Source organism: Lissotriton helveticus, chromosome 7 (genome assembly GCF_964261635.1).
Source record: "Lissotriton helveticus chromosome 7, aLisHel1.1, whole genome shotgun sequence".
Lineage (NCBI taxonomy): Eukaryota > Metazoa > Chordata > Amphibia > Caudata > Salamandridae > Lissotriton > Lissotriton helveticus.
The window spans coordinates 1,761,234,115-1,761,255,092 of NC_136068.1; the positions used below are offsets into that span (position 1 = coordinate 1,761,234,115).

General features: G+C 44.3%; 1 protein-coding gene across 1 annotated transcript in view; it reads right to left on the bottom strand.

Moving 5' to 3' along the window:
• Positions 1-11,770: 11,770 nt before the first annotated feature.
• LOC144767676 (putative G-protein coupled receptor 33) overlaps positions 11,771-20,978 on the bottom strand; it is a 36,297-nt gene continuing 27,089 nt past the window's right edge. The window contains exon 2 of the mRNA XM_078651070.1: positions 11,771-15,248. Within this exon, the coding sequence (XP_078507196.1) occupies positions 14,116-15,195 (1,080 nt within the window). The 5' untranslated portion in view covers positions 15,196-15,248 and the 3' untranslated portion in view covers positions 11,771-14,115. The remainder of the gene's footprint in view (positions 15,249-20,978) is intronic.

A 20,978-nucleotide genomic window follows, 5' to 3' on the forward strand; every position in this document is an offset into this window, starting at 1 on the left:
GTCACCTTTTTCTACTAGGCCTCTGACAGGTAGCAGTATCGCACGTTTTTGAGATCTGATTGGGGGTCTTCTACATTTTTGCGACTGGGTTTAGTAAGGGTCTGGGAGCACTGCTGGGAAGATCTAATTTTGTTCTAAAACACAGTTTACAGTACACCTAGCTTGAGGGGAAAGATCCGCTAAATTAATTCGCCCATACTTATTTATCCTTCAAAAGGAGACTCAGACAGAGTACGCACTTTCAAAAATATTGTACTGTCTATTAGGAAACTCAAAGTGTGACTTTTTGCACTACACAGCGTACATACCTTATATTTATTTGTCAGTGGTGTTCTAATATCACTTCCTGTTTTTCCATCAATAATTACAGGCCTGGTTTCAGCCTGTGCAATGGGAAAAAAAGGATGAAGTCAGGCTTCACATTAGCGAGCCGCAATTCAGCATCCGCCAGGCAGGCAGTGGACAGGGTGTCTTCTGGTCACCAACATTGATGGATGGAGCGTCAGATGGAATGGAGGAGTCCCACTAATAGGAGGAATGGTTGGATGCATGTAACTTCCCAAATTCAACAGGACAACTACAACAACACACAGATACAGTATCCGTTCATTTCTAATTATCTTTTAAGTAATGTTATTGCTGTGAACTTCTATGAGTGTGACTCTGCATTTCTTTGATCTCTGCTTCTAAATTCATCCTTACAGCCATTGTATAGGTTTTACTTCTGCTATTTTTCAAACCTCATTTAATGTACAAAGTTTTTCTCTGAGTGCAGAGATAGGCAAGTGAAAATGCATAATTACTGCAGCTCTGTACTGTCGCATTCTTTCATTCACGGTTGTCGAAAGTACTACTTACTTGTCAGTAACCATGCATGCAGTAGTGCATGCACTTCCTTTATGTCACTTAAAAGATTTATGGATAGCTTTGTACCCAAAGATTTGTTTATCTTCAATTATTGTTTGTCCATGCTGTGCTTTTTTTTTCTTCTCTCAACAAAACTTTCCCAAAAAACCTCATTCCCATCCATTTTCCAAACCCTAACCCTCTTCCCCCGGGCTGTGTGGTTTTGATTGATGTGTGACTAAATGACATCATTAATTCCACACACTTGCTGGGGAGGATAAGGTCATAGCAACAGGCTGGTGAAGGTATCCGAGGATATATTCTTACTCAGCTTGACACAGACCCATGACTATTGGCAAATGAAAGCAGATTTTCATGTGCGCCATCAACTTGATTGATCATCAAGAACATCCTCCTCCTAGACGTGGCAAATGATTACGCTGCTGTGTCCTTCACCTTCAGTACTATTTCTTGTAGTAGTAGCCAATGTCAAAGAAATTCAACGCAAGTAGTAGTTATACTTTCAATACTTTACCATTTGTTAGGCTACATTGTGGCACTGTTCTAGTGTACTTTCACCTGCTATATTCTCTATCGTGACGTTCTAATGCTACGGTAAGGGCAAACAAGGTTTCATTTTCTTTTTTTTCGGATGCTGTAACTGCCACTGTGTAACACCACTAGTACCACCGCAATGATGACATTTCATCCGCCCAGGATTTCCAACCTTAATCGCCATTTCCCGTGCAGCCAGCCCTGTGCCTAGCCCTATTTCCAAACATAATTACAGGTAAGATAAGCGTTTGGGGGGAGGTAGTATAATGGAGTATTAGGAGAGACGAGAGACTGACGGTAGTACTAGTAAAGTCCTAGGACTATTGAATTCACTTACTCTGTGAGAGGCACTTAGTTTTGAAAACATTTGGGCAATTGCTTACACAACTTGAATCAAGATGCCACTTAAGTTTCAGGAAAATAAACTTACTGTTAAACCCCCACCCACCAGCCTCAAAAGCAGTAAAAAAAAGTATGCTAAGATAAAGTTTAAAGTATATTTATATCCCTAACATAAATATTCTCCCGCAAGACCCAACCCACCCCCCTCCCGAACCCCAACGAATGTCCGTGAAAAGTCCAAAAAACCCAACTCCCAATTCCCACCCCCCAGAAGTCTTTAAAAAAGGGGCAAGGGGCAAGGGACAGTCTCCTCCTACTGCTGGCTGCTGGTCACTTTTCGGGCCAGGTCGGCATGCTCCTTGCGGAGGGTCTCGAGCAGGGTTTTGGTGTTCAACAGCTCCTGCTCGAGGTAGGACACCCTGAGTGAAAGGCGGTGCAACCTTTTTTTGGTATTGCTGTGGGGGGCAGCTGATTTTTTTGCTGCTCGGCGGCGACGGGTGGCTGCGGTACCCCGGCTCCGTACCGCTGGAGACCTGCTGCGCTGACTGGCTGACCCAGGGAGCGCGGAGGAGGATGCAGCTGTCCCGGTCGATGTTGTAGTCGACTGCGTGTCCCCCTCCTCCTGGGCCACCAGCAGCCGATATTCGGCAACAGTTGCCTCCAGCCTCCGTTGCCGGGCCCTTTTAGTCAGCTCCTTCCATTTTGGTTTGGAAGGAGCATCTATATGAAGAAAGAAAGACATAGTCTGTAACCAATGCTCTTTAAGATTAACACAAAATGATTCAGCAGAAAGTTGTGTCACAGTAGAACTAGCAATTTGCAAGCGCAGTACATAACTATTATGGCCAGTATCTATCTAACCTCCCACTTCTTCATCCTTGCTCTAACATTAGTGGGAGTTTAAGGAATCAATTCTACGAGCACTATGGACTCACTCCATTAGAGTCGACTATGACAGTACACCAGTCTTATTCTTCTCTTCTCTCTTGTTTAGCAAAATTGGTACGTTAACTTCTGCAAGCCGGCATAATGCCAGCGCAGTCAACTTGCACCTGAGAAAAACAGACGCCCGCCATGATGAGTGAGACAGACTTACGTTACTTTACCGGTCCAGTACATGCAGGTGGTGATGCTCTTACTTTTCTATTACGAGTGGCACTGAGAATACTCTGTTACAAGGGCTACTGCTTAATTAATTTAACTTTCACCCTACAGTGCCAATGAATACTAGAAAAGGAAAATGAAGAGGATAAATAATCTGATTATCTATCACTGCACATGGTATTTATTTGCTTACATATGGGATGACTTTAGGTGCTTTGCTTTTTATTGAGTGAACAGTGATACATCCACACATGAATGAGCGAGTTCTACTAAACTTATTTACAGAGGTAGTGAGTGGCCATCGTAATAGCCGAATATATGCTGTGCTTGCAATACAAACTACTGCTACTATTCATGGTAGTATTCGGACAAAATTAAAACTTCTTTTCCTTGCCTTTCCTACACTGGAACGGACGTGCGGGTGCGGTGTTACATGCTCTTCAAAGTAACACTTAGTTCATCCAGTGACTCTCTCTAGATACACATATGCCATCTAAGAGTCAGATAGTATCATGATCCTGGCATCAATCCATTCAAAGTATATGTCAATCATTCTTCTTCATGTCTCTCATCTGGACAAACCTTACGTTTTCTCACGGGAAAACAACCTTTTCCTTTTATTTGGGAAACCGCAAGCCATACATCCGTGCTTGACTTGCATTTGAATTTCAACCAAAGGATATATTGCGCACACATACAGTTTCTGTTTCACCCACCAAGGCTGTTCTCCTTCCACCCATCCTTGCTTCCTTGACCGTTCAGCCCTCCACAGGGCTTGGTCGCCCCGCTCACTGCTGCTGCTCCTGCCTGCCTTTGCTGCCTCCTGCCTGCAGATTCCTTCGCTCGCTGCCCGCTGCTCCTGGGAATTTCCCGCTGTTACTGGGAATTTTCCGCTTCTCCTGGGAATTTCCCGCTGCCCGCTGCTTCTTGGAATTTCCCGCCGCTGCCTCCCTGCGGCCCCGCCCCCCTGTGATTCCATTCGCCGCCCCGCTCCCGCCACCCAGCTGCTCCTCCCTCCCGGCTCCTTACTTATGACGCCCCCAGAGCGACCGCGCAGCGGACGCGCGCAGCGGGAGCGCCGATTGAGAGCCAAAGGTGCGCCAAAGGTAAGCCTGTCTGCGCCCGTCCGCGCCGGGCCCGCGCCCAGCGCCAGGACCCCTGGCCCTCCCCGCCGAGGCAAGATGACCCGACTGACCCGACTGACCTACGACGCCGCCACTCTCAACGCACTCAATGCCGGCCGGGCCCACGCCTGCTGCCGAGCCACCCCGAGACGCACCCACGGACCCTTCTCCTGCTGCACCTGCAAGTTCACCTGCCTCCGAACCTGCCCCGCACCCGCCAAGACAAACACCAGCAGCAACCACCTCAAGTGCATCCTGATCAACACCCGCTCCGTCCAGAGACACGCCGTGGAACTCTGGAACCTCCTCGACGCTACATCACCGGACGTCGACTTCCTCACGGAAACCTGGATGAACGCCTCCTCTGCACCCGACATCGCCATCGCCATCCCGGACGGGTACAAGATCATCAGGAGGGACCGCATCAACCAGACCGGATGTGGCAGCGCCATCATCCACAGGAACACCATCCGCATCACGACCGACGCCAACGACTCCTTCGCCGCAGCCGAACATCTCCACTTCCAGAGTCACACCGACCCAAAGACGACCCTCTGTGGCACCCTCGTCTACAGACCCCCGGGACCACGCACACAATTCAGCGAAGACATCACAGACTTCATCAGCCTGCACGCCCTCCCCTCCACTGACTACATCCTCCTCGGGGACCTCAACTTCCACCTGGAGAACAACAAGGACCGCAACACCACCGCCCTGCTGGAAAACCTCGCAAACCTCGGACTCAAGCAACTGGTCAACACCCCCACCCACTACGCCGGCCACACGCTTGATCCCGTCTTCTCTTCCAGCAAGTACATCACCTTCAGCCACGCCACCGGACTCCACTGGACCGACCACAGCTGCGTCCACTTCAGCTTCAAAAGATACACGACACACCACCACCCACAACAGGTACCTCACAGGAATTGGAGCAAGATCATCGCAGACCAGCTCACCACCTCCCTCAGCCAGAGCCCACCCGCCAACACAACGGACCCCAACGAAGCCGCCCGCAACTTCACACAGTGGCTGACCGCCTACGCCGACGACCTCGCGCCACTAAAGAACCCTCCCAGCAGACCCAGAAGCAAGAAGACATCCTGGTTCACCGACGACCTCAAGCACTCCAAGAAGACCTGCCGCACCCTCGAGAAAGCCTGGCTCCTCGACCGCACCACCGACAACATGACCGCCCTCAAACACGCTACCCGCAAGCACCACCAGCTCATCCGCACCACCAAGGAGAAATCCCTGAAGGAACGACTGGACAACAACGCCCATGACAGCAAAGAGCTCTTCACTATCGTCAAGGAGTTCTCCAACCCCAGCACCAGCACCAACGACATCACTCCGTCACAAGACCTCTGCGACTCCCTCGCCTCGTTCTTCCACCGCAAGATCGCCGACATCCACAACAGCTTCGGCCCTCCACCCATGCACCCAACCGTCGAACCAACGCCCCCCACCGCCACCCTTCGCACCTGGACCACGGTGACCACCGAAGACACAGCCCACACGATGAACACCATCCACTCCGGATCACCGACCGACCCCTGCCCACACCATGTCTTCAACAAGGCCGACTCCACCATCGCACCCCAACTCCGGAACATCATCAACGCCTCCTTCAACACCGCCACCTTCCCGGAGAGCTGGAAGTACGCCGGAGGAAGATCCTTCTCTTACCTGGCTGCCAATACTTGGAACTCCCTCCCCATCCACCTTCGGCTGACCCAGGACCATCTCGCCTTCAGGAAACAACTCAAGACCTGGCTGTTCGAGCAGTAGCATACCCCTCCCCCCAAGCGCCTTGAGACCCTCCCGGGTGAGTAGTGCGCTATACAAATGGCATGATTGATTGATTGATTGATCCTTCACCCAGCCATGCATCATATTCCTTCTCAGCCACCTCGGGCACGAATCAAACACGTATCATTCTTCTTTGTCAGTCATCATTACTTTTAACTTGCTCGTCCTTCCATACATACTTAGGAGAAGTTTGGCTCACGGATTAGAGCGACAGACCCTGAGGCAGAGGTCTGGCCCGGGACCAGGGTTCAATTTCCGACGTGGCAGGGTCTTGGGCTCAATGTCCACGGACTCGATAATTCTCGCCTAGGTGCCTACTCTAATCATGGGTCCCACTCTGCAACTCTGGGCAATAGCTTGCTTAAACTCTACAACAGCCCCGAAAGCGCTAGGATGCCTGGCCTCACAGGGAAAGCCAGGAAGGGTTCCAAAGCGGTATACAGCGCCAAGATGCCTGTCAGGTGATAGTGCGCTTTACAAGTATACACATTACATAACTTACACCCTTCTTTCGCTTTTCGTTCATACCATCCATCAAGTTCATCTCAGATCTGATTTGGATTGTCGAAAAAAAAATCACCGCTGACTTGAAGTAAATTCAGAGGAGGCTACTACCTGGTTGATAAAAACTTTGTTCTACATTTGAAAGTCTTCTTAACAGTATAGTAACTTAAAGCACACTCTGCAGTCTGCAATCTCAATAAGTAAGGAATATAAGAGCTTACCACTGCCCACCACAACCGTGGCAACCCTCACAGCAATTTCCTCCGGCACTTGCACCGCCTCCTCCCCTGAAGTGTCCTCCTCCACCTCCGCGCTGGCCCGGCACTAGATGTTCCACCTACAAAGTACATTTAAGAATGTTAGATGTCATAGACATACACCACTCACTAGTATTTTGTCTAGGAATGAAGAAATGTGAATATAGAAACCAATCTAATAATTTGTGACTGTCTACTCTAAAGTAAAAATGTCCCTTTTTCCAGGGAAGGGTGCTGTCTTGCTGCACTTTTTGGCACAACTGATGAATGCTTGCTTTTTAACACCACCATTTTTCTCATAACAGATAGAAGCTTCACTTCTAAGAACAAGAGCAATATCAGATCATCATCACTAGGACGGAGTGACCAATGATTCAGCACCAAAAAGAAAAATTAAAGTTCAAACCAGGTGAGTGCTCGGCTCGCCCACAATAAATTTGTGAAAGAAATCACTAAGCACTTTTCCATTTGTAATCAACCGTTTATGTTTTATGACAAACTTGATTTTAATAAATGTGTTTACTTTAAACAAAGCTTTAAAACTTAAATAGACTCTGTGGTTTTTGGTCAAGAGTGACTGAGCAAAAGGTTTTGCAATTTGCAAGCATGAGTCCGTGCCTCTGACACTTCTGGGCTCTGACTCCGTACTCTTGTCCTGCGTTGGATAATCATCATTGGGGATCAATCATCGATGAATTCGGGAGCTAAATGACTCTGCCACACTATCTAGTCAGTAAGGAGATTGGGGGTTCTTCAAAGTCTGTTATCACTGAGGTATGTGGAAAGTGTACCTCCGCCTATTATAATTGATAAACAATGCACTATTTAGTGTCCATAGTTCTGTTTGTGCAGATTTGTCCCTGCAACAGTAGTAGTATGGATTGTCCTCCTATCCAAACCAAAAGTAAAGTAGTATCTTATACTTTCTTGGTGGTCATTCACATTTTATTTTTGGCAATTGTCAAAGCATAAACATTTAGAAGACTTAAAAAGACATTACGGACAATCCCAGAGGACTGCACTCAGTGCATAGAGCTATTGCTGACTACAATGGGAGTTTCGTTTGACAGCTTTTGCCAACTGTGCAATCTTAGTTAGCTATACAGACAGACTAATAAGAATAATCTAGTAATACCACAGGGAGTCATAGTAGAGGCAGGATAAGAATTTAGATACAGTCTACAAGAAGATCAAAGACGATTTAGAAAAAATCGAATGAGGAATTCTACGAAAAAATAAGTACTCTATATTAAAATGAAAACTTACCGGGGCCAGCAAAGGAGCCCTTGCCTGACCAATCCTGGCCTTCTACAGCAGCAGCCGATACCACCTCCTCCTCTGTCCACTTGCCCCTGGGGGGAGCTGATGTACAACATGAAAGAAAGAAAGACCCAAAAACATGGATGATTGTTGTCAACCAAATCAAACATTTCAAAAGAACAATAACAAAATATTTTGGCGAAATAGCAAATAGACAACTATTCCACGGGATATATTGACCTATCTCATGTGGTCTACTACGATATTAGTATTGCTTGATTTGCGGACCGTCGACTTAGAAAGTTATGTAACTCACTAAACAAACTACTAAAAAGGTTTGCCTAGGACTGGCAGGCAGCAGTCCGCAGCGGTGCACAGACATAATATCGACTCCAAAATATCGTTTGGACAGAATATCGAGTCAAAAATATCGTTTGGACAAAATATCGACAGGACAGAATATAGACAGCCAAAATATCGTTTTTAAGGTAAGTGAAGTAATATCGACTGTAAATAATATAGAAAGTGAAAATATGTAAGTATATAATATAGATAGTAAAAAAATTCGTTTTTATTTTTAGGGTTCAGGGTCAGTTTTGGGTTTTTGGGTAAAGGGGTATTTTTAGGGTTCAGGGTCAGTTTTGGGTTTTTGGGTAAAGGGGTATTTTTAGGGTTCAGGGTCAGTTTTCAGTTTTTGGGTAAAGGGGTATTTTTAGGGTTCAGGGTCAGTTTTCAGTTTTTGGGTAAAGGGGTATTTTTAGGCTTTAGGGTCAGTTTTCAGTTTTTGGGTAAAGGGATATTTTTAGGGTTCAGGGTCAGTTTTGGGTTTTTGGGTAAAGGGGTATTTTTAGGGTTCAGGGTCAGTTTTCAGTTTTTGGGTATTATTTTATTATATTTTGTTACTATATATATATGTTTTAATAAATATGAAATAAAAAAATATTTACTTAACTTTCATTAACTATTTAATTATTATAAGTTAATTTAAGTAATTTTAAGTATATTTTAGTAATTAATTATTAATATTAATTTAATTTAACACTGTTTTTAGTAAATACGATATTTTTTACAACTATATTTTTGTAAACGATATTTTTAACTCGATATTTTTGTACTTACCTGTTTGTAGATAGAAACTCGATATTTTGACTGTCGATATTTTGTCAACGATATTTTTGATGGTCGATATTCTGTCCCTCGATATTATTTCAGTGATCCGTCCGCAGCACGCGAAGTGACAGACAAACTCCATCGTGATTGCAGATCAGTGACAACACTAAAAAGTTTCCTACTACATTAACCAGTCATTAAAATAGTATACTCAAACTATCAACCCACCACCACTATTTCTTCTTATTGCCAGGTGCACAAAGGAAGGACTGGACTTGAGTCTGTAGGGGCAGATTTACAAGCCCCTTGCGGCAGAACAAAAGAGGCGCCATGGTGCAGCGTATATTAACAACGTGACGCATATGGGAGAAGCATCACGTTGTAAAGCCCTGCGCCATCAGGGGGCGTTGCGGCGCAAGGGATGGCGTTCCTGCGCAGGAACGCATCCTAAAAGTAGCTGAGGGAAATCTACAAGATTTCAATCAGTCACTTTTAGGACAATGATGCGTCAAACCCTGCGCCTGCTTGAAGCAGACATACGGCTTGACGCAGAATTGGGGAGATAGGGCACCCCAGAGCATTGCTGGAGCTGCGCCATCGTTGCAACGCAACTCCAGCAATGCTCCGCCTTTAAGGCACAGATGCGTAACGCTTCGGTGAAGTTTTGGGCCTATGGTGCGCCGCATTGTAAATACGGCACACCATGGGTGGTGGTGGCGTGGCACACATTTACTGGCGCATCCCTGCTACTTTGCAGGGATGCGCCGGTAATTCAAATCTGCCGCTTAGTGTCTAGCATTACGCAGTTCTGTAAACTACACTCATACATAATTTCTCAGGCCAATGAAATGAACACAAAATTGAAAACAAATAAGCATAGTAGCAACGCTACTGAGAAGGAGAGCAGTGTACCTGAAATGTAGAGAAGATTTTGAAATATAATTTACCTACAATGTAATCGGCAGCATTATTGCTCTTGATAAAAAACAAACATTTGCAATATAATAACACACAGAGCAGGAGAAAACAGAGTAGTGATGAAATAGCTACTACTACTCACCAAGCCCGGGGATCTCGACGCCGAGCAGGTCGAGCAGGTCCTGTTCCCGGTCCAGGAGATCCGTCCAACGGTGGGTGGCCTGGTTGTAGCTGCGCCGGACCCGAGAGTATTCATACATGGCCCGGCACATCTTCTCCCACCGCTTCCGGCGCTCCTGGAGCCCGTAGCCGCTTGCGATCTTGCCGCCTGCCGCGATGGTCGTGGGGATGCGGCACTGTACATAGTACACTAGTGCGGCCACCTCCTCCGTGCTAAATATCTCCCGTGGCATCACTAGCTCCCCCCTCAAACGCCCACACGGGAGCCGGGCACGGGGTGCGGGACCCTTCCCCTTCTCGGGCTGCTTCCCGGCTCCCTTTACCATGGTCTGGGCAGAATGGAAGGTAAATAATAAATAAGAAATAGAATAGGGAAGAAGAAAAGAAAAGAGTTTAAAAAAGTAGTTTAAAATTAACCAAAAGTAGCAGAAAACACAAAAATATAGGGATAGATAATAAGTAAAATAGATTAAAAGAAACTTCAAACAAGCAAAGGATGGCACAGATTGAGAGAGGATACAGAAAGGATGCCCAGAACCATAGCAACGAATGAAAAACAAGATGGCCGCGCCCGTTCACGACCGCGTGGGTAAGTTCGCGCGAGATTTCCCCCGCGATCACACGCGAACTTGTACTAGCGAGCCGCACACTTTGCGAGATTACACATAGCGCCCGGAAACGGACATACGTCACGCAAACAAAATGGCTGCGCCCATGTACGACCGCTAGGGTAACTTCGCGTCGTTTCGCTACAAGCGGCTCGCGAAAACGCAAAAAAACGCGCGAACTAACACGCCGCAAAAAAACAAATCGCATATTTGCACGAAATCGCGGCTTCCGAATTCGATCTCGCGCAAATTCGAGCCCCGCGAATCGCGCAAAATTGCAGAAAAAAGATTTTTGCAAAACTGAAAGCACTCAGCAGGTGCAAAAGTTCAAGCTCATCATTAGTAACCATTCCCTGTAGTGCTTCCTGAGGGGCCCCTCAAGAGTTCAGTTGCCTACTTGCAACTATTCAATGACCGTGCTCTGACCCTCGCAGCAGGCTCAGAGAATAGCTACAAGTATGCCACAAAGGTCCTGTTAAAAAACTGCAACGGAAAGCAATTACAGTAAGGAAGCAGGTGCCAGACTGGAAGTTCAAATTCAGTGACACATTAATCAGCCCCTAATTCATTGATGTCAGTTGAGGCAGGGCAGGTGTGCTAACGAATTTTGCAAAACTGAAAGCACTTAGCAGGTGCAAAAGTTCAAGCTCATCATTAATCAGGAAGCACTTACAGCTAAGGAAGCAGGTGCCAGCTCAAATTCAGTAACACATTAATCAGCCCCAAATTAATTCATGTGAGTTGAGGCAGGGCAGGCGTGCTTTTCCCCCCCATAATCTACAGTAATGAACCAGAGGGTGGCAGTGATGAACCAGAGGTGGCATGGGTGAACCAAAGGGTGGTAGTGGTGAAAAAGAGGGTGCGATGCCAGTTGAACAAGGAGTCAGCGGTCTGCTTCCCAAATTCCGATGCAACTGCCTTCATAGCAGTCAGAAAGTGTATATGTCCTATTGTGGCTTGTGCTGCAGGCCACAGCACAAGTAGCAATAGTAAATATCCACTTTATGAACATCCATGCACTGTGTGGCAGGCACATGTGGTGCCTGCCACACAATGCATGGATGTTTAAGGGAGCATCAAAGGTGCCCCCCTGGGCCCATAGCTGATTGCCATGGGGGACAGGGGCCCTGCTTGGTGCCCCAAAAGACCCTATCTGCAAGCCATTTAATGGTGGAAGAACCAACATGAAAAGACTGTTGGAAACATGCATCATCATCCGCACAGCGGACCCTGAGTAGGGACCACCTCCATTTTGAGGATTATGATTCGCCATCCTCCCCCCTGGGGGGCTCATAAAACCTGTCAGAGGCAGTGGGGATTCCCCACACAGACTGTATGATAATAGGGCAGTCAGACCGATGCCTCAGATGTCGGGCGGATCGCAACCAACCAGCTGTCGGATGGCCTTCCAACCTAAATCGTAATAAGGCCCTGTGTCTCCTGTAAGGTAAGAGTTAAAAATAGCACTGATTCATCTCTTACTAAAAAAGGTATTTTCTAAATCAGACAGTGTGGAACTTTATAGGCCAGTACTCCAACTGACATTTATGGCTAAACTACTGGATCAGGGAAGTTTTAACAAGAGATTCCTCTTTGTGACATCACAAAACCTGTTGCATCATTGGGTGCCTGGGTTTCCTGCAGGGTGCCACATTGATGTTGTAGTTACAGCACAGCTAGACAACTTGAGTATATACTTAGACAAAAACATTCCAGTAGCACTAGGTATACTTCACTTATCAGCAACATTTGATATCATTGACCATCAGCTGCTGCTTGACAGTATTGATGGCTTTCACATCAGAAACACAGTCTATGCATGCGTGAAGAGCTTTTTGTCCTACTGGTTATTCCTACGACTCTGAGGGAAAAACCACTGATTTATGGAGTAACACAGGGATCGTCCTTTCACATTTGCTCTTCAACCTATACATGGTCTCTTTGCTATATCTAATGCAATCTTTTGGTCATACTCTGCTTATGTAGGTGGACGATACCAAAATATTTTTTGTGATTGATAGGGAACCAGACATAATAGCAGGATAACATGAGTAACTGCATGACAAAGATAAGGCAATGGCTGACCTAATATCCTTTGAAGGGTATTAAAGGGAGATCTTAGCACAATTCTATGATATATCAGTATGGAATTATCAGTTCTAGCCTACTCTAGGATCAGAAGCTAGTCCAGTAGAGTTTTTCAAGAATCTAGGGGTCAAATTTGAATCTCTTACAATGGTAATGAACACAGTGACAAAGGTATGCGTGTAACACTTATGAATTTTAAAGCAGATAATTAATCTGTTTTCCTGGAAACAACAAATTCAGATTATGACCATCTATACTACTATTATAAAGAGAGAACACAAACCCTTGGTCAACATCAACATCCCAAAGCTGTCCTTCTTCACTTCACATTCAACATTTACATCTCAAAGAAGAGCTGCTTCACTTCATGTTCACCATCTATTCTCTAAGAAGGTCCTTCTTCTGTTCAAATTCAACAGCTATAACCCAAAGTGTTGTTGATTCACTTTATATTCATCATCTACTGCCCAAGGAGGTGCTGCTTCACTTCATATTCATCACCTTTTGCCCAAATAGTTCCTGCTTCACTTCATAATCAACATATATTCCCCAAAAAGAGCCTGTTTGCCTTCATATTCAACATCCATGCCCCGAGGAGTACCTGCCTCTCTTCAAATTCAAAATCTATGCTCCACTTCATATTCAACATCCATGCCCAAAAAAGGTCCTGCATAACTTCCTGGTCAAAATCTACTTCCTACAGAAGTCCTGCTACACTTCATATTCAACATCTAGGCCTCAAAGAGGTCCGGCTTCAGCTCATGTGCATCATCTGTGCTCTAAAGAGGTCCTACTTCACTTCATTTTCAACATCTCTGCACCAAGGAGGGCCTACGTCACTTCATATTCAATATCTATGCCCCAAGAGGTCTTGCTTTACTTTATAATCCATATCTTTGTCCCAAGGAAAGACTGTGCCACTTTATATTCCAACTATGCATTCAGCTTACATGACCCAATCACTTCCCTTTCTAACTCTCATCACAACAGTTGAGAGGTCCTGCAATTCTTTCTCCTAATATTCTACCATCTAAAGAGGCACTGCTGTACTACTTCATTGTCAAACTCTGTCTCCAGCTGAGAACTTATGCTTCACTTACATTTCCAAATTCCTTACCAAAATGAGAGTTGCTGCATTACTTTCTAAGCCCAGTCATACCTCCAGTTTAGACATCCATCTCCAAAAGACCCTACCTCACTTCATAGTCAAACTCTGCGTACAGTATTGACAGCAACTTTCCCTCACTGCCCTTTCAACTCCAGTTCTAGCTGATAGGCCTCACCTTCTCTTCTGATTGAAGAATGCTATCCCCTTTCAAACATAAACCATACAATGTTTGCATAAATGTAGAAAGCCAAGTCTAGGAGTAGTGGTTAGTTCACGATGACATCCGAGATCCCATTGTAGTATTATCTTGACAGAGCATAGCAAGGGACAGTAGGCATGTTAGGAACACCTTCAAGTGTTGCTGGAGTCATTTTTCCTATATCATCCAATGACACTCTTCTCTCATAGACAGCAGATACAGACAGCTCCATTGTTCTCTCTTTACTGGCACCAATTGAGTCAAGATCTTCGTGGAAAGCTTTCTCGATCAATGTCAGAATGGACTTTTTAAAAACTTCCTTAAAATTTTCCCCAACAAAGAGATAAAGAATCGGAGTGCAGCAGACATTGACACAGCACAGTATGGCAGAAACCATATACATTGAATCAACCACAATCTGTGAAATCTCTCCTTTGTAGATGGTCAAGACATGATACAAGTGATAGGGAATCCAGCAGACAAAAAAAGACCCAATGGCTGCCATAATGACGTGGAAGGGCTTCTTTGACTTGTTCAGTTTCTTCATCCTCATCTTCATGGCAATAGCACTGTAGCAGTAGCAGATGACCGTAAAGGGAAGAATAAAGCCAAAGATGAATTGAAAAATAAACATTGCCCAATGGTTCTTCTGCCTGATTACATTGGCCTCAGGGCTGTTCCAGTTCTCTAAAGGAGCATAATTCCTAAGGCAGAGAGTTCTGTTTTTTTCACCAGGCTTTGTATCCATGAAAACAAGTTCAGGTATGCTGAGTAGGAAGGCCAGTATCCAAACTGCACCACAGATAGCCGTAGATCTCTTTGTGGTCCTGCAATGCCTGACCGACAGAGGATGTATGACCAAAACGTAGCGGTCCAGGCTGATAATCATCAAAGTTATCACTGAGGCATACATGCATAGCAGGCCCAGAGTGCTGATTATTTTACACAGGGCCTTGCCAAAAATCCAGTGCATGCCCATCAGGACTGAAACAGAGAAAAATGGCAAAAGAATGGTGAATATCCAAGAAGCTATGATGAGGTGAAGAATCCAAACAGTGCTGACCGTCTTCTTCATCTTGAACCCAAGTGTCCAGATGTACAGACTATTTACCACTAATGCGATGATGAAGATGAACATGAAAAAGAGGGCTGCCAGTATTTGTGGTAGTCTGACCTCTTCCATGGCAGAAATGTGTTTTTACAATCAGCTCATCCCAGACATCTACTGATGCAGGCCTACAAAAGATAATAAGGAAAACAAGTTATAGGTAGTTTTATTTCATGCTGTCTTGTGGAGACAGTTTTATATTAAAATGCTTCTCTTCATTTGGTTTTAGCTTAACTTTTTTCAATTGTGTTTTGCCAATGTCTTCTTGTCTTTATAATTTTGTTTTTTGGATTACAAGTTTTTTTTACTTTTTTCATTTAAATTGAGAGTTATATATAGCTTATCTTGGGCGCAGTAAAGTAGGATGTGCTTTTATTTATTTTTTATTTTTATTTTTTGCCGAGTTTAATATAGCGCGAGCTTGACCCGAACCGAATCAGGTATCAGAGCGCTTTACATAGCACCTGTTACGTTACATTCCTTTTTGTTAGGCATAGGGAGATTAAGTGATTTGCCCAGAATCACCGGAGGTTTAGCGTCGTTACCGAGACTCGAACCCAGCTCCCCAGGTCCGAGGTCGAGCGCCCTAGCCGTTAGACCACTTTTTGCCTGATGTTATACTGTTTCAAACTAGTCGGACCGGGCTCCTGCAAATTAGGTCCCCTGTATTTGTGCTTTCTCCCCTAAATTGGATATGATGAGGACTTAGGTACACCCCAGATTGGCCACTGGTGTACCCTTATAAGCCCCTTGTATAGGGCACTGTTGGAATACAAGTCCATATCTGTGAGACCTGCACAAATAGCATTTGTCCTTCACTGGGAACCAAACACCCCCTTAAGCACTTTACTCTCAGAGGGTAGTGTTGCAGATCAGTCTAAGGCTTACTCAAGGGAGGTGGTGTGGGCTAGTAATTGCCATTTAAAGGTACCCAGAAATAACACTCAATAACTGCTTGTCCAGCCTGTACTTTGCTTTATAAAAGGAAGAGTACATGTATTTCACACACACACTACTGAATACTATGCATCAATCTACAAATGTACATAAGCTGTTGGAATTACTTTGTAACATTACATAACATTCCCATCCCTCCCACAGGGGGGTGGGGTCTAGAACTACCACTCCCATGTATGTACATCATCTTGACCCCTAATGCAGGTGGTTGACCATAACCTGGAGTGAGGGCCCTGTCCACTGACACCATCCAAGTGGCGACCCACCCCATTATCTCAACAAGCATTTATAATGATAATACCTGCCCTAGTGACACATAACCCAGACTGAGCATCTCATACTGACTATACAGTACACACCCCTGAATCACAGTGGCAAACAATCTGGGATGTTCATCACTTAATGCAGTAGCAATAATACAAGATCTTAGATTCCTGTTCTGGAGGTACATATTGAGTCTATCCTGTAAATATTTTGGAGCTGAGCCTGACAAACATGTGTCAGTCAGTCAGAGCAGCTTAAACATTGCTCTCTTTTGAATTGGGAGCCAATGTAGGGATCTTAGTGTGGGGGCTGGCGGTGTCTATGATGGCAAGTTGTTAATCATGCGCGCAGCGGCATTTTGTACAACCTGCATTTTGGTTAGGAGATATTCATTTGAGGCAAAGGTAAGCGCATTGCCATATTCTAAGCGACTGATGATTTGAGCCTGGGTGAGTATCTTCAGGGAGCTCAAAGGAAGCCACCGGAAGATTTTTCTGAGGAGGCGCAGTGTACCAAAACAGGAAACTCATATGAAGATAATCAATTCAACTCAATAAACTTTATTCAGACATCAGACCATAAAAGTGAAAAGTGCATATATGCAGCCCGGAAAAATTAACTATGTTAAAACATTCATTACACATAAAAAAACTGAAGAGATAACTTTAAAAACACAATCCTTCTCTTGAAACTAAAACTGTACAATGAGTGCCTTAAACAACTTCTTACAAATCAATTCATGCTGCTCAATACGTAAATTAACAAAGTTGTTTAAGGCTATGACACTAAAGTAATGTATATAAAACTATTTCTATAATACGTCCACTGGCACAAGAGCACATAAGAATCGAGGCGTGAATAGTTGCTCATTTAGCTGCACTCCATAGTGATTAAACTAAATTCCCCCGCCGGCAGAACCTAATAGGGATATACCGTGCTATGTGCATATTAGAGGGGACGACAAAATAATTCTCTGGGCCTTTCTTCCAATTCCCCAGATATGGTCCGGGAACTTCGCTGCAGTGCACACAAATAGTGGTCTTGTGTCTGATTTTGATATGCACAAAGCTGCCCCATAGTCATAGGTTCCAAGCGGGAAACATCAATTACAACGCAGTCATTACAACAACCTACCTATACAACACAACTGCCTTTACTTAGCATGCCATTACAATGCATGTCATTACAACACATGTCACTACAACACATGCCATTACAACACATACCATTACAACGCATATCATTACAATGCATTATAAGGTAAGTAATGGAGATTTTTTTTGTATTAGGGTGGGCATGGGTTTTGGGGTACATGGGAATAGTAATTTTTACCCCTACACTATCCAACACTTAGTAATTTTTGCTGATACACTATTGTAGAAATAAAGAAGTCCAGTAGACAGTTCTTGTAGTTGTAGTTTATTCCTTAAGTTACAGTTTACTAAGTTCCAATGTAAGCCTTAAAATAAGTTCCTAATATAAGCCCCACCAGGAGCGGCCTCCTTGCTGCTCAGCCCATCTTCTCTAACTGCTCTCACTTCAAGCACAAACTTCCATAACTTTCTAAATGACATCACATAGCAAGAGCATCAGAGCCAGGGAGATTCATTACATAAGAAGGAGATTACTACACATCTTCCCCATTATAATATGTATCAAAACTAAATAGTATCACATAGGAAGAGAAGATAAACATTCCAGAAGTACACATAAAAGAACACCGTAATAATATAAACCAACTCTTCTTATGTAATAATAATAATAATGTAAAAGAAATGCAATAATGAGAAATGTAAGTAATAAAATGTCCTTGCCTATGTACTAATAATAAATACAATGCAGTAGTAATAATAATGTAAGTAATAAACAGTAAAACAGCTTCTCTATGTAATAATAATGACAACAATAGCATAGTAAATATAATAATAGTACTGTAAGTAATAAAGTAGTAATATGAAACACAGTAACCCAAGGGGGAATCCACCTCCCTATATACCACACACAATAACCGAAGGGGGAATCCATCTCTGAATAAACCACACACAATAACCCAAGGGGGTATCCACCTCCCTATATACCACACACAATAACCCAAGGGGGAATCCACCTCCCTGTGTACCACACACAATCATATCATATCATATCAACGTTTTATAGAGCGCTCGCACACCCGAGGGTTTCATGGCGCTACCCAACAGAACACTAACTCTACTCAAGAGACCATCATACCTTAGGCCGTAGCCTGGCTTAACAGCCATGTCTTTAAGAGCTTCCTAAAGGGAAGGAGAGCCATGCAGGAGCGAATTTCCAAGGGGAGAGAGTTCCACAACTTGGGAGCAAGGGTAGCGAACCGGCGGCCTCCCTTGCGTGAAAGCTTATAGCGAGGGACAGTCAGGAGACATTGGGAAGTGGACCGAAGGCTGTGAGAGGGGGTGTATTTGAGCAAGAGTTTCTGTATAAACTGGGGACTGCGAGTGTGTAGGGATTAAAAAATTATAAAGGCCGATTTAAAGGTGTCACGGTGTTGAGTAGAAAGCCAGTGGAGACGCCTCAAAAGAGGTCTGGCTGACTGACATAATAACCCAACGGGGAATCCACCTCCCAATAAACCACACACAATAACCCAAGGGGGAATCAACCTCCCTATACAGCACCACACACAGTACCCGAAGGGGGAATCCACCTCCCTATAAACCACCACACATAGTAATCTCCCAAGGGGGAATCCACCTCCCTATAAACCACCACACACAGTAACTCAAGGGGGAATCCACTATAAATCACCACACACAGTAACCCCAGGGGAAATCCACCTCCCTATAAATCACCACACACAGTAACCGAAGGGGGAATCCACCTCCCTATCCCATCCTCATCGCCAACATAGAAATAACGAAGTCCAGTAGACCGTTCTTGTAGTTGTAGTTTATTCCTTAAGTTACAGCTTAGTAAGTTCCAATGTAAGGCTTAATATAAGTTCCTAATATAAGCCCCACCAGGAGCGGTCTCCGGGCTGCTCAGCCCATCTTCTCTAACTGCTCTCACTTCAAGCACAAACCTCCATAACATTCTAAATGACATCACATAGCAAGAGCATCAGAGCCAGGCAGATTCATTACATAAGAAGAAGATTACTACAACTATCCAACACTTACCCTACTGATTCAGTCACTGGTGTGGGAATAGAAATTTATACCCCTACACTATCCAACGCTTACCCTACTCTTTGCACTAAAAGTTATTATGCATTGTAATGGTATGCATTGTAATGGTAGTTTTTAAAAATGCGTTGTAATAGCATGCGTTGTAAAATCATGCAATGTAATGGTAGTAGCGATGCAAAGACTGTGTTGTAAAAGCATGCATGGTAATTGCATGGATTGTAACGTCATATATTCGTTCCAAGCTGTTTACAGATAGGGAGTAGCCATTCTTACCTGTGTCTAGAATATGCAGGAGGGCCAAAAAGAATAGGGCCAATTGATTCCATCGGAGCAGAGCAACAAGGGCAGCCTTTGGTTGGGGGAGGATTACCTAGCCAAGAGTTTGGAATTGAATTCAGGGGTAGAGAACTGTGCCTAAATTGTGTGTAAAGCTTTCTATCAGTCGGCACCTGGATAAGATCAAGTTATCCTTCCAGGATACGTGATAGTTTGAAGTCCATAAATTCCTCGGTTAGTCTACCCCACCTACTATCGCTGAATTCATGGTGAGCTACCCAATCCTAGTGCTTTGCTTTAATTTGTTTCTTGGTAGGTAGTTCTGGGCAATTTATGCTACTCCCCTTTACTCCAATGTTGTTGAGGTTTCTGATATTTCTAATCCAGCCTATTTTTTCTATGTGTCCAATGAACAAACGTCTTCAAAAGCAAGTGCGTACGGGGATAATTCAGGGGAGGATGCTAACCTCTTCCAAAATAGCAGCAGGTGCAGATTTACTAGATATTTAACAGGTTTAATGCCCTTATTTAATTGAAGAGGGCAGAATGGTGTACTAGGTGGAAGAGACACTAAGTTCCTAAGGAACTTATTCTCAATCGCTGTTAGATCGTTTGCTTTTTCAAAACGCAAATGTCAGGCCCACAAGGTGCGCTACTTACAGCATTGCTTATGTATAAATTATCTAGGGCAGGTGTAATCAGTTTAGTATAGGAGCAACAATGTTTCTTCCTTAGGACCCCGGCTACCTGTGTGAACTTGTTTAGATGTTGTTTCGAGGACAAGCCTTGGGACATTTGATGCACAAATATTCAAAGAAACTGACTCTCCATAAGGAGATGTTATTTAGAGATAAGCATCCGTTGAATGATTTGTGTGGATTCAGCATGGTATCAAAAGCAGCCAAGAGGTCCAGGAAGACGACCATGGCGGAGTTTGCCGGCATCCAAGAATAACCTGATAGCATTTACTACTGAACGATGTACCACTGGCATCATCCCAAAAAAAGAGCAGCTACCAACCAATGCTGTTTGTAATCAAGCTGTGAAGATTGCTTTCCATTTAGTTGAAATGTAGGGCTCGATTTTTGCAAAAAGATTACATAATGCAGCACACTATGCATGGTTGCAGCACTGCGTTACAATAACCTAAGACAGTACAACTGTGCCATATCTATAATTAAGCAGTGCCATATATCA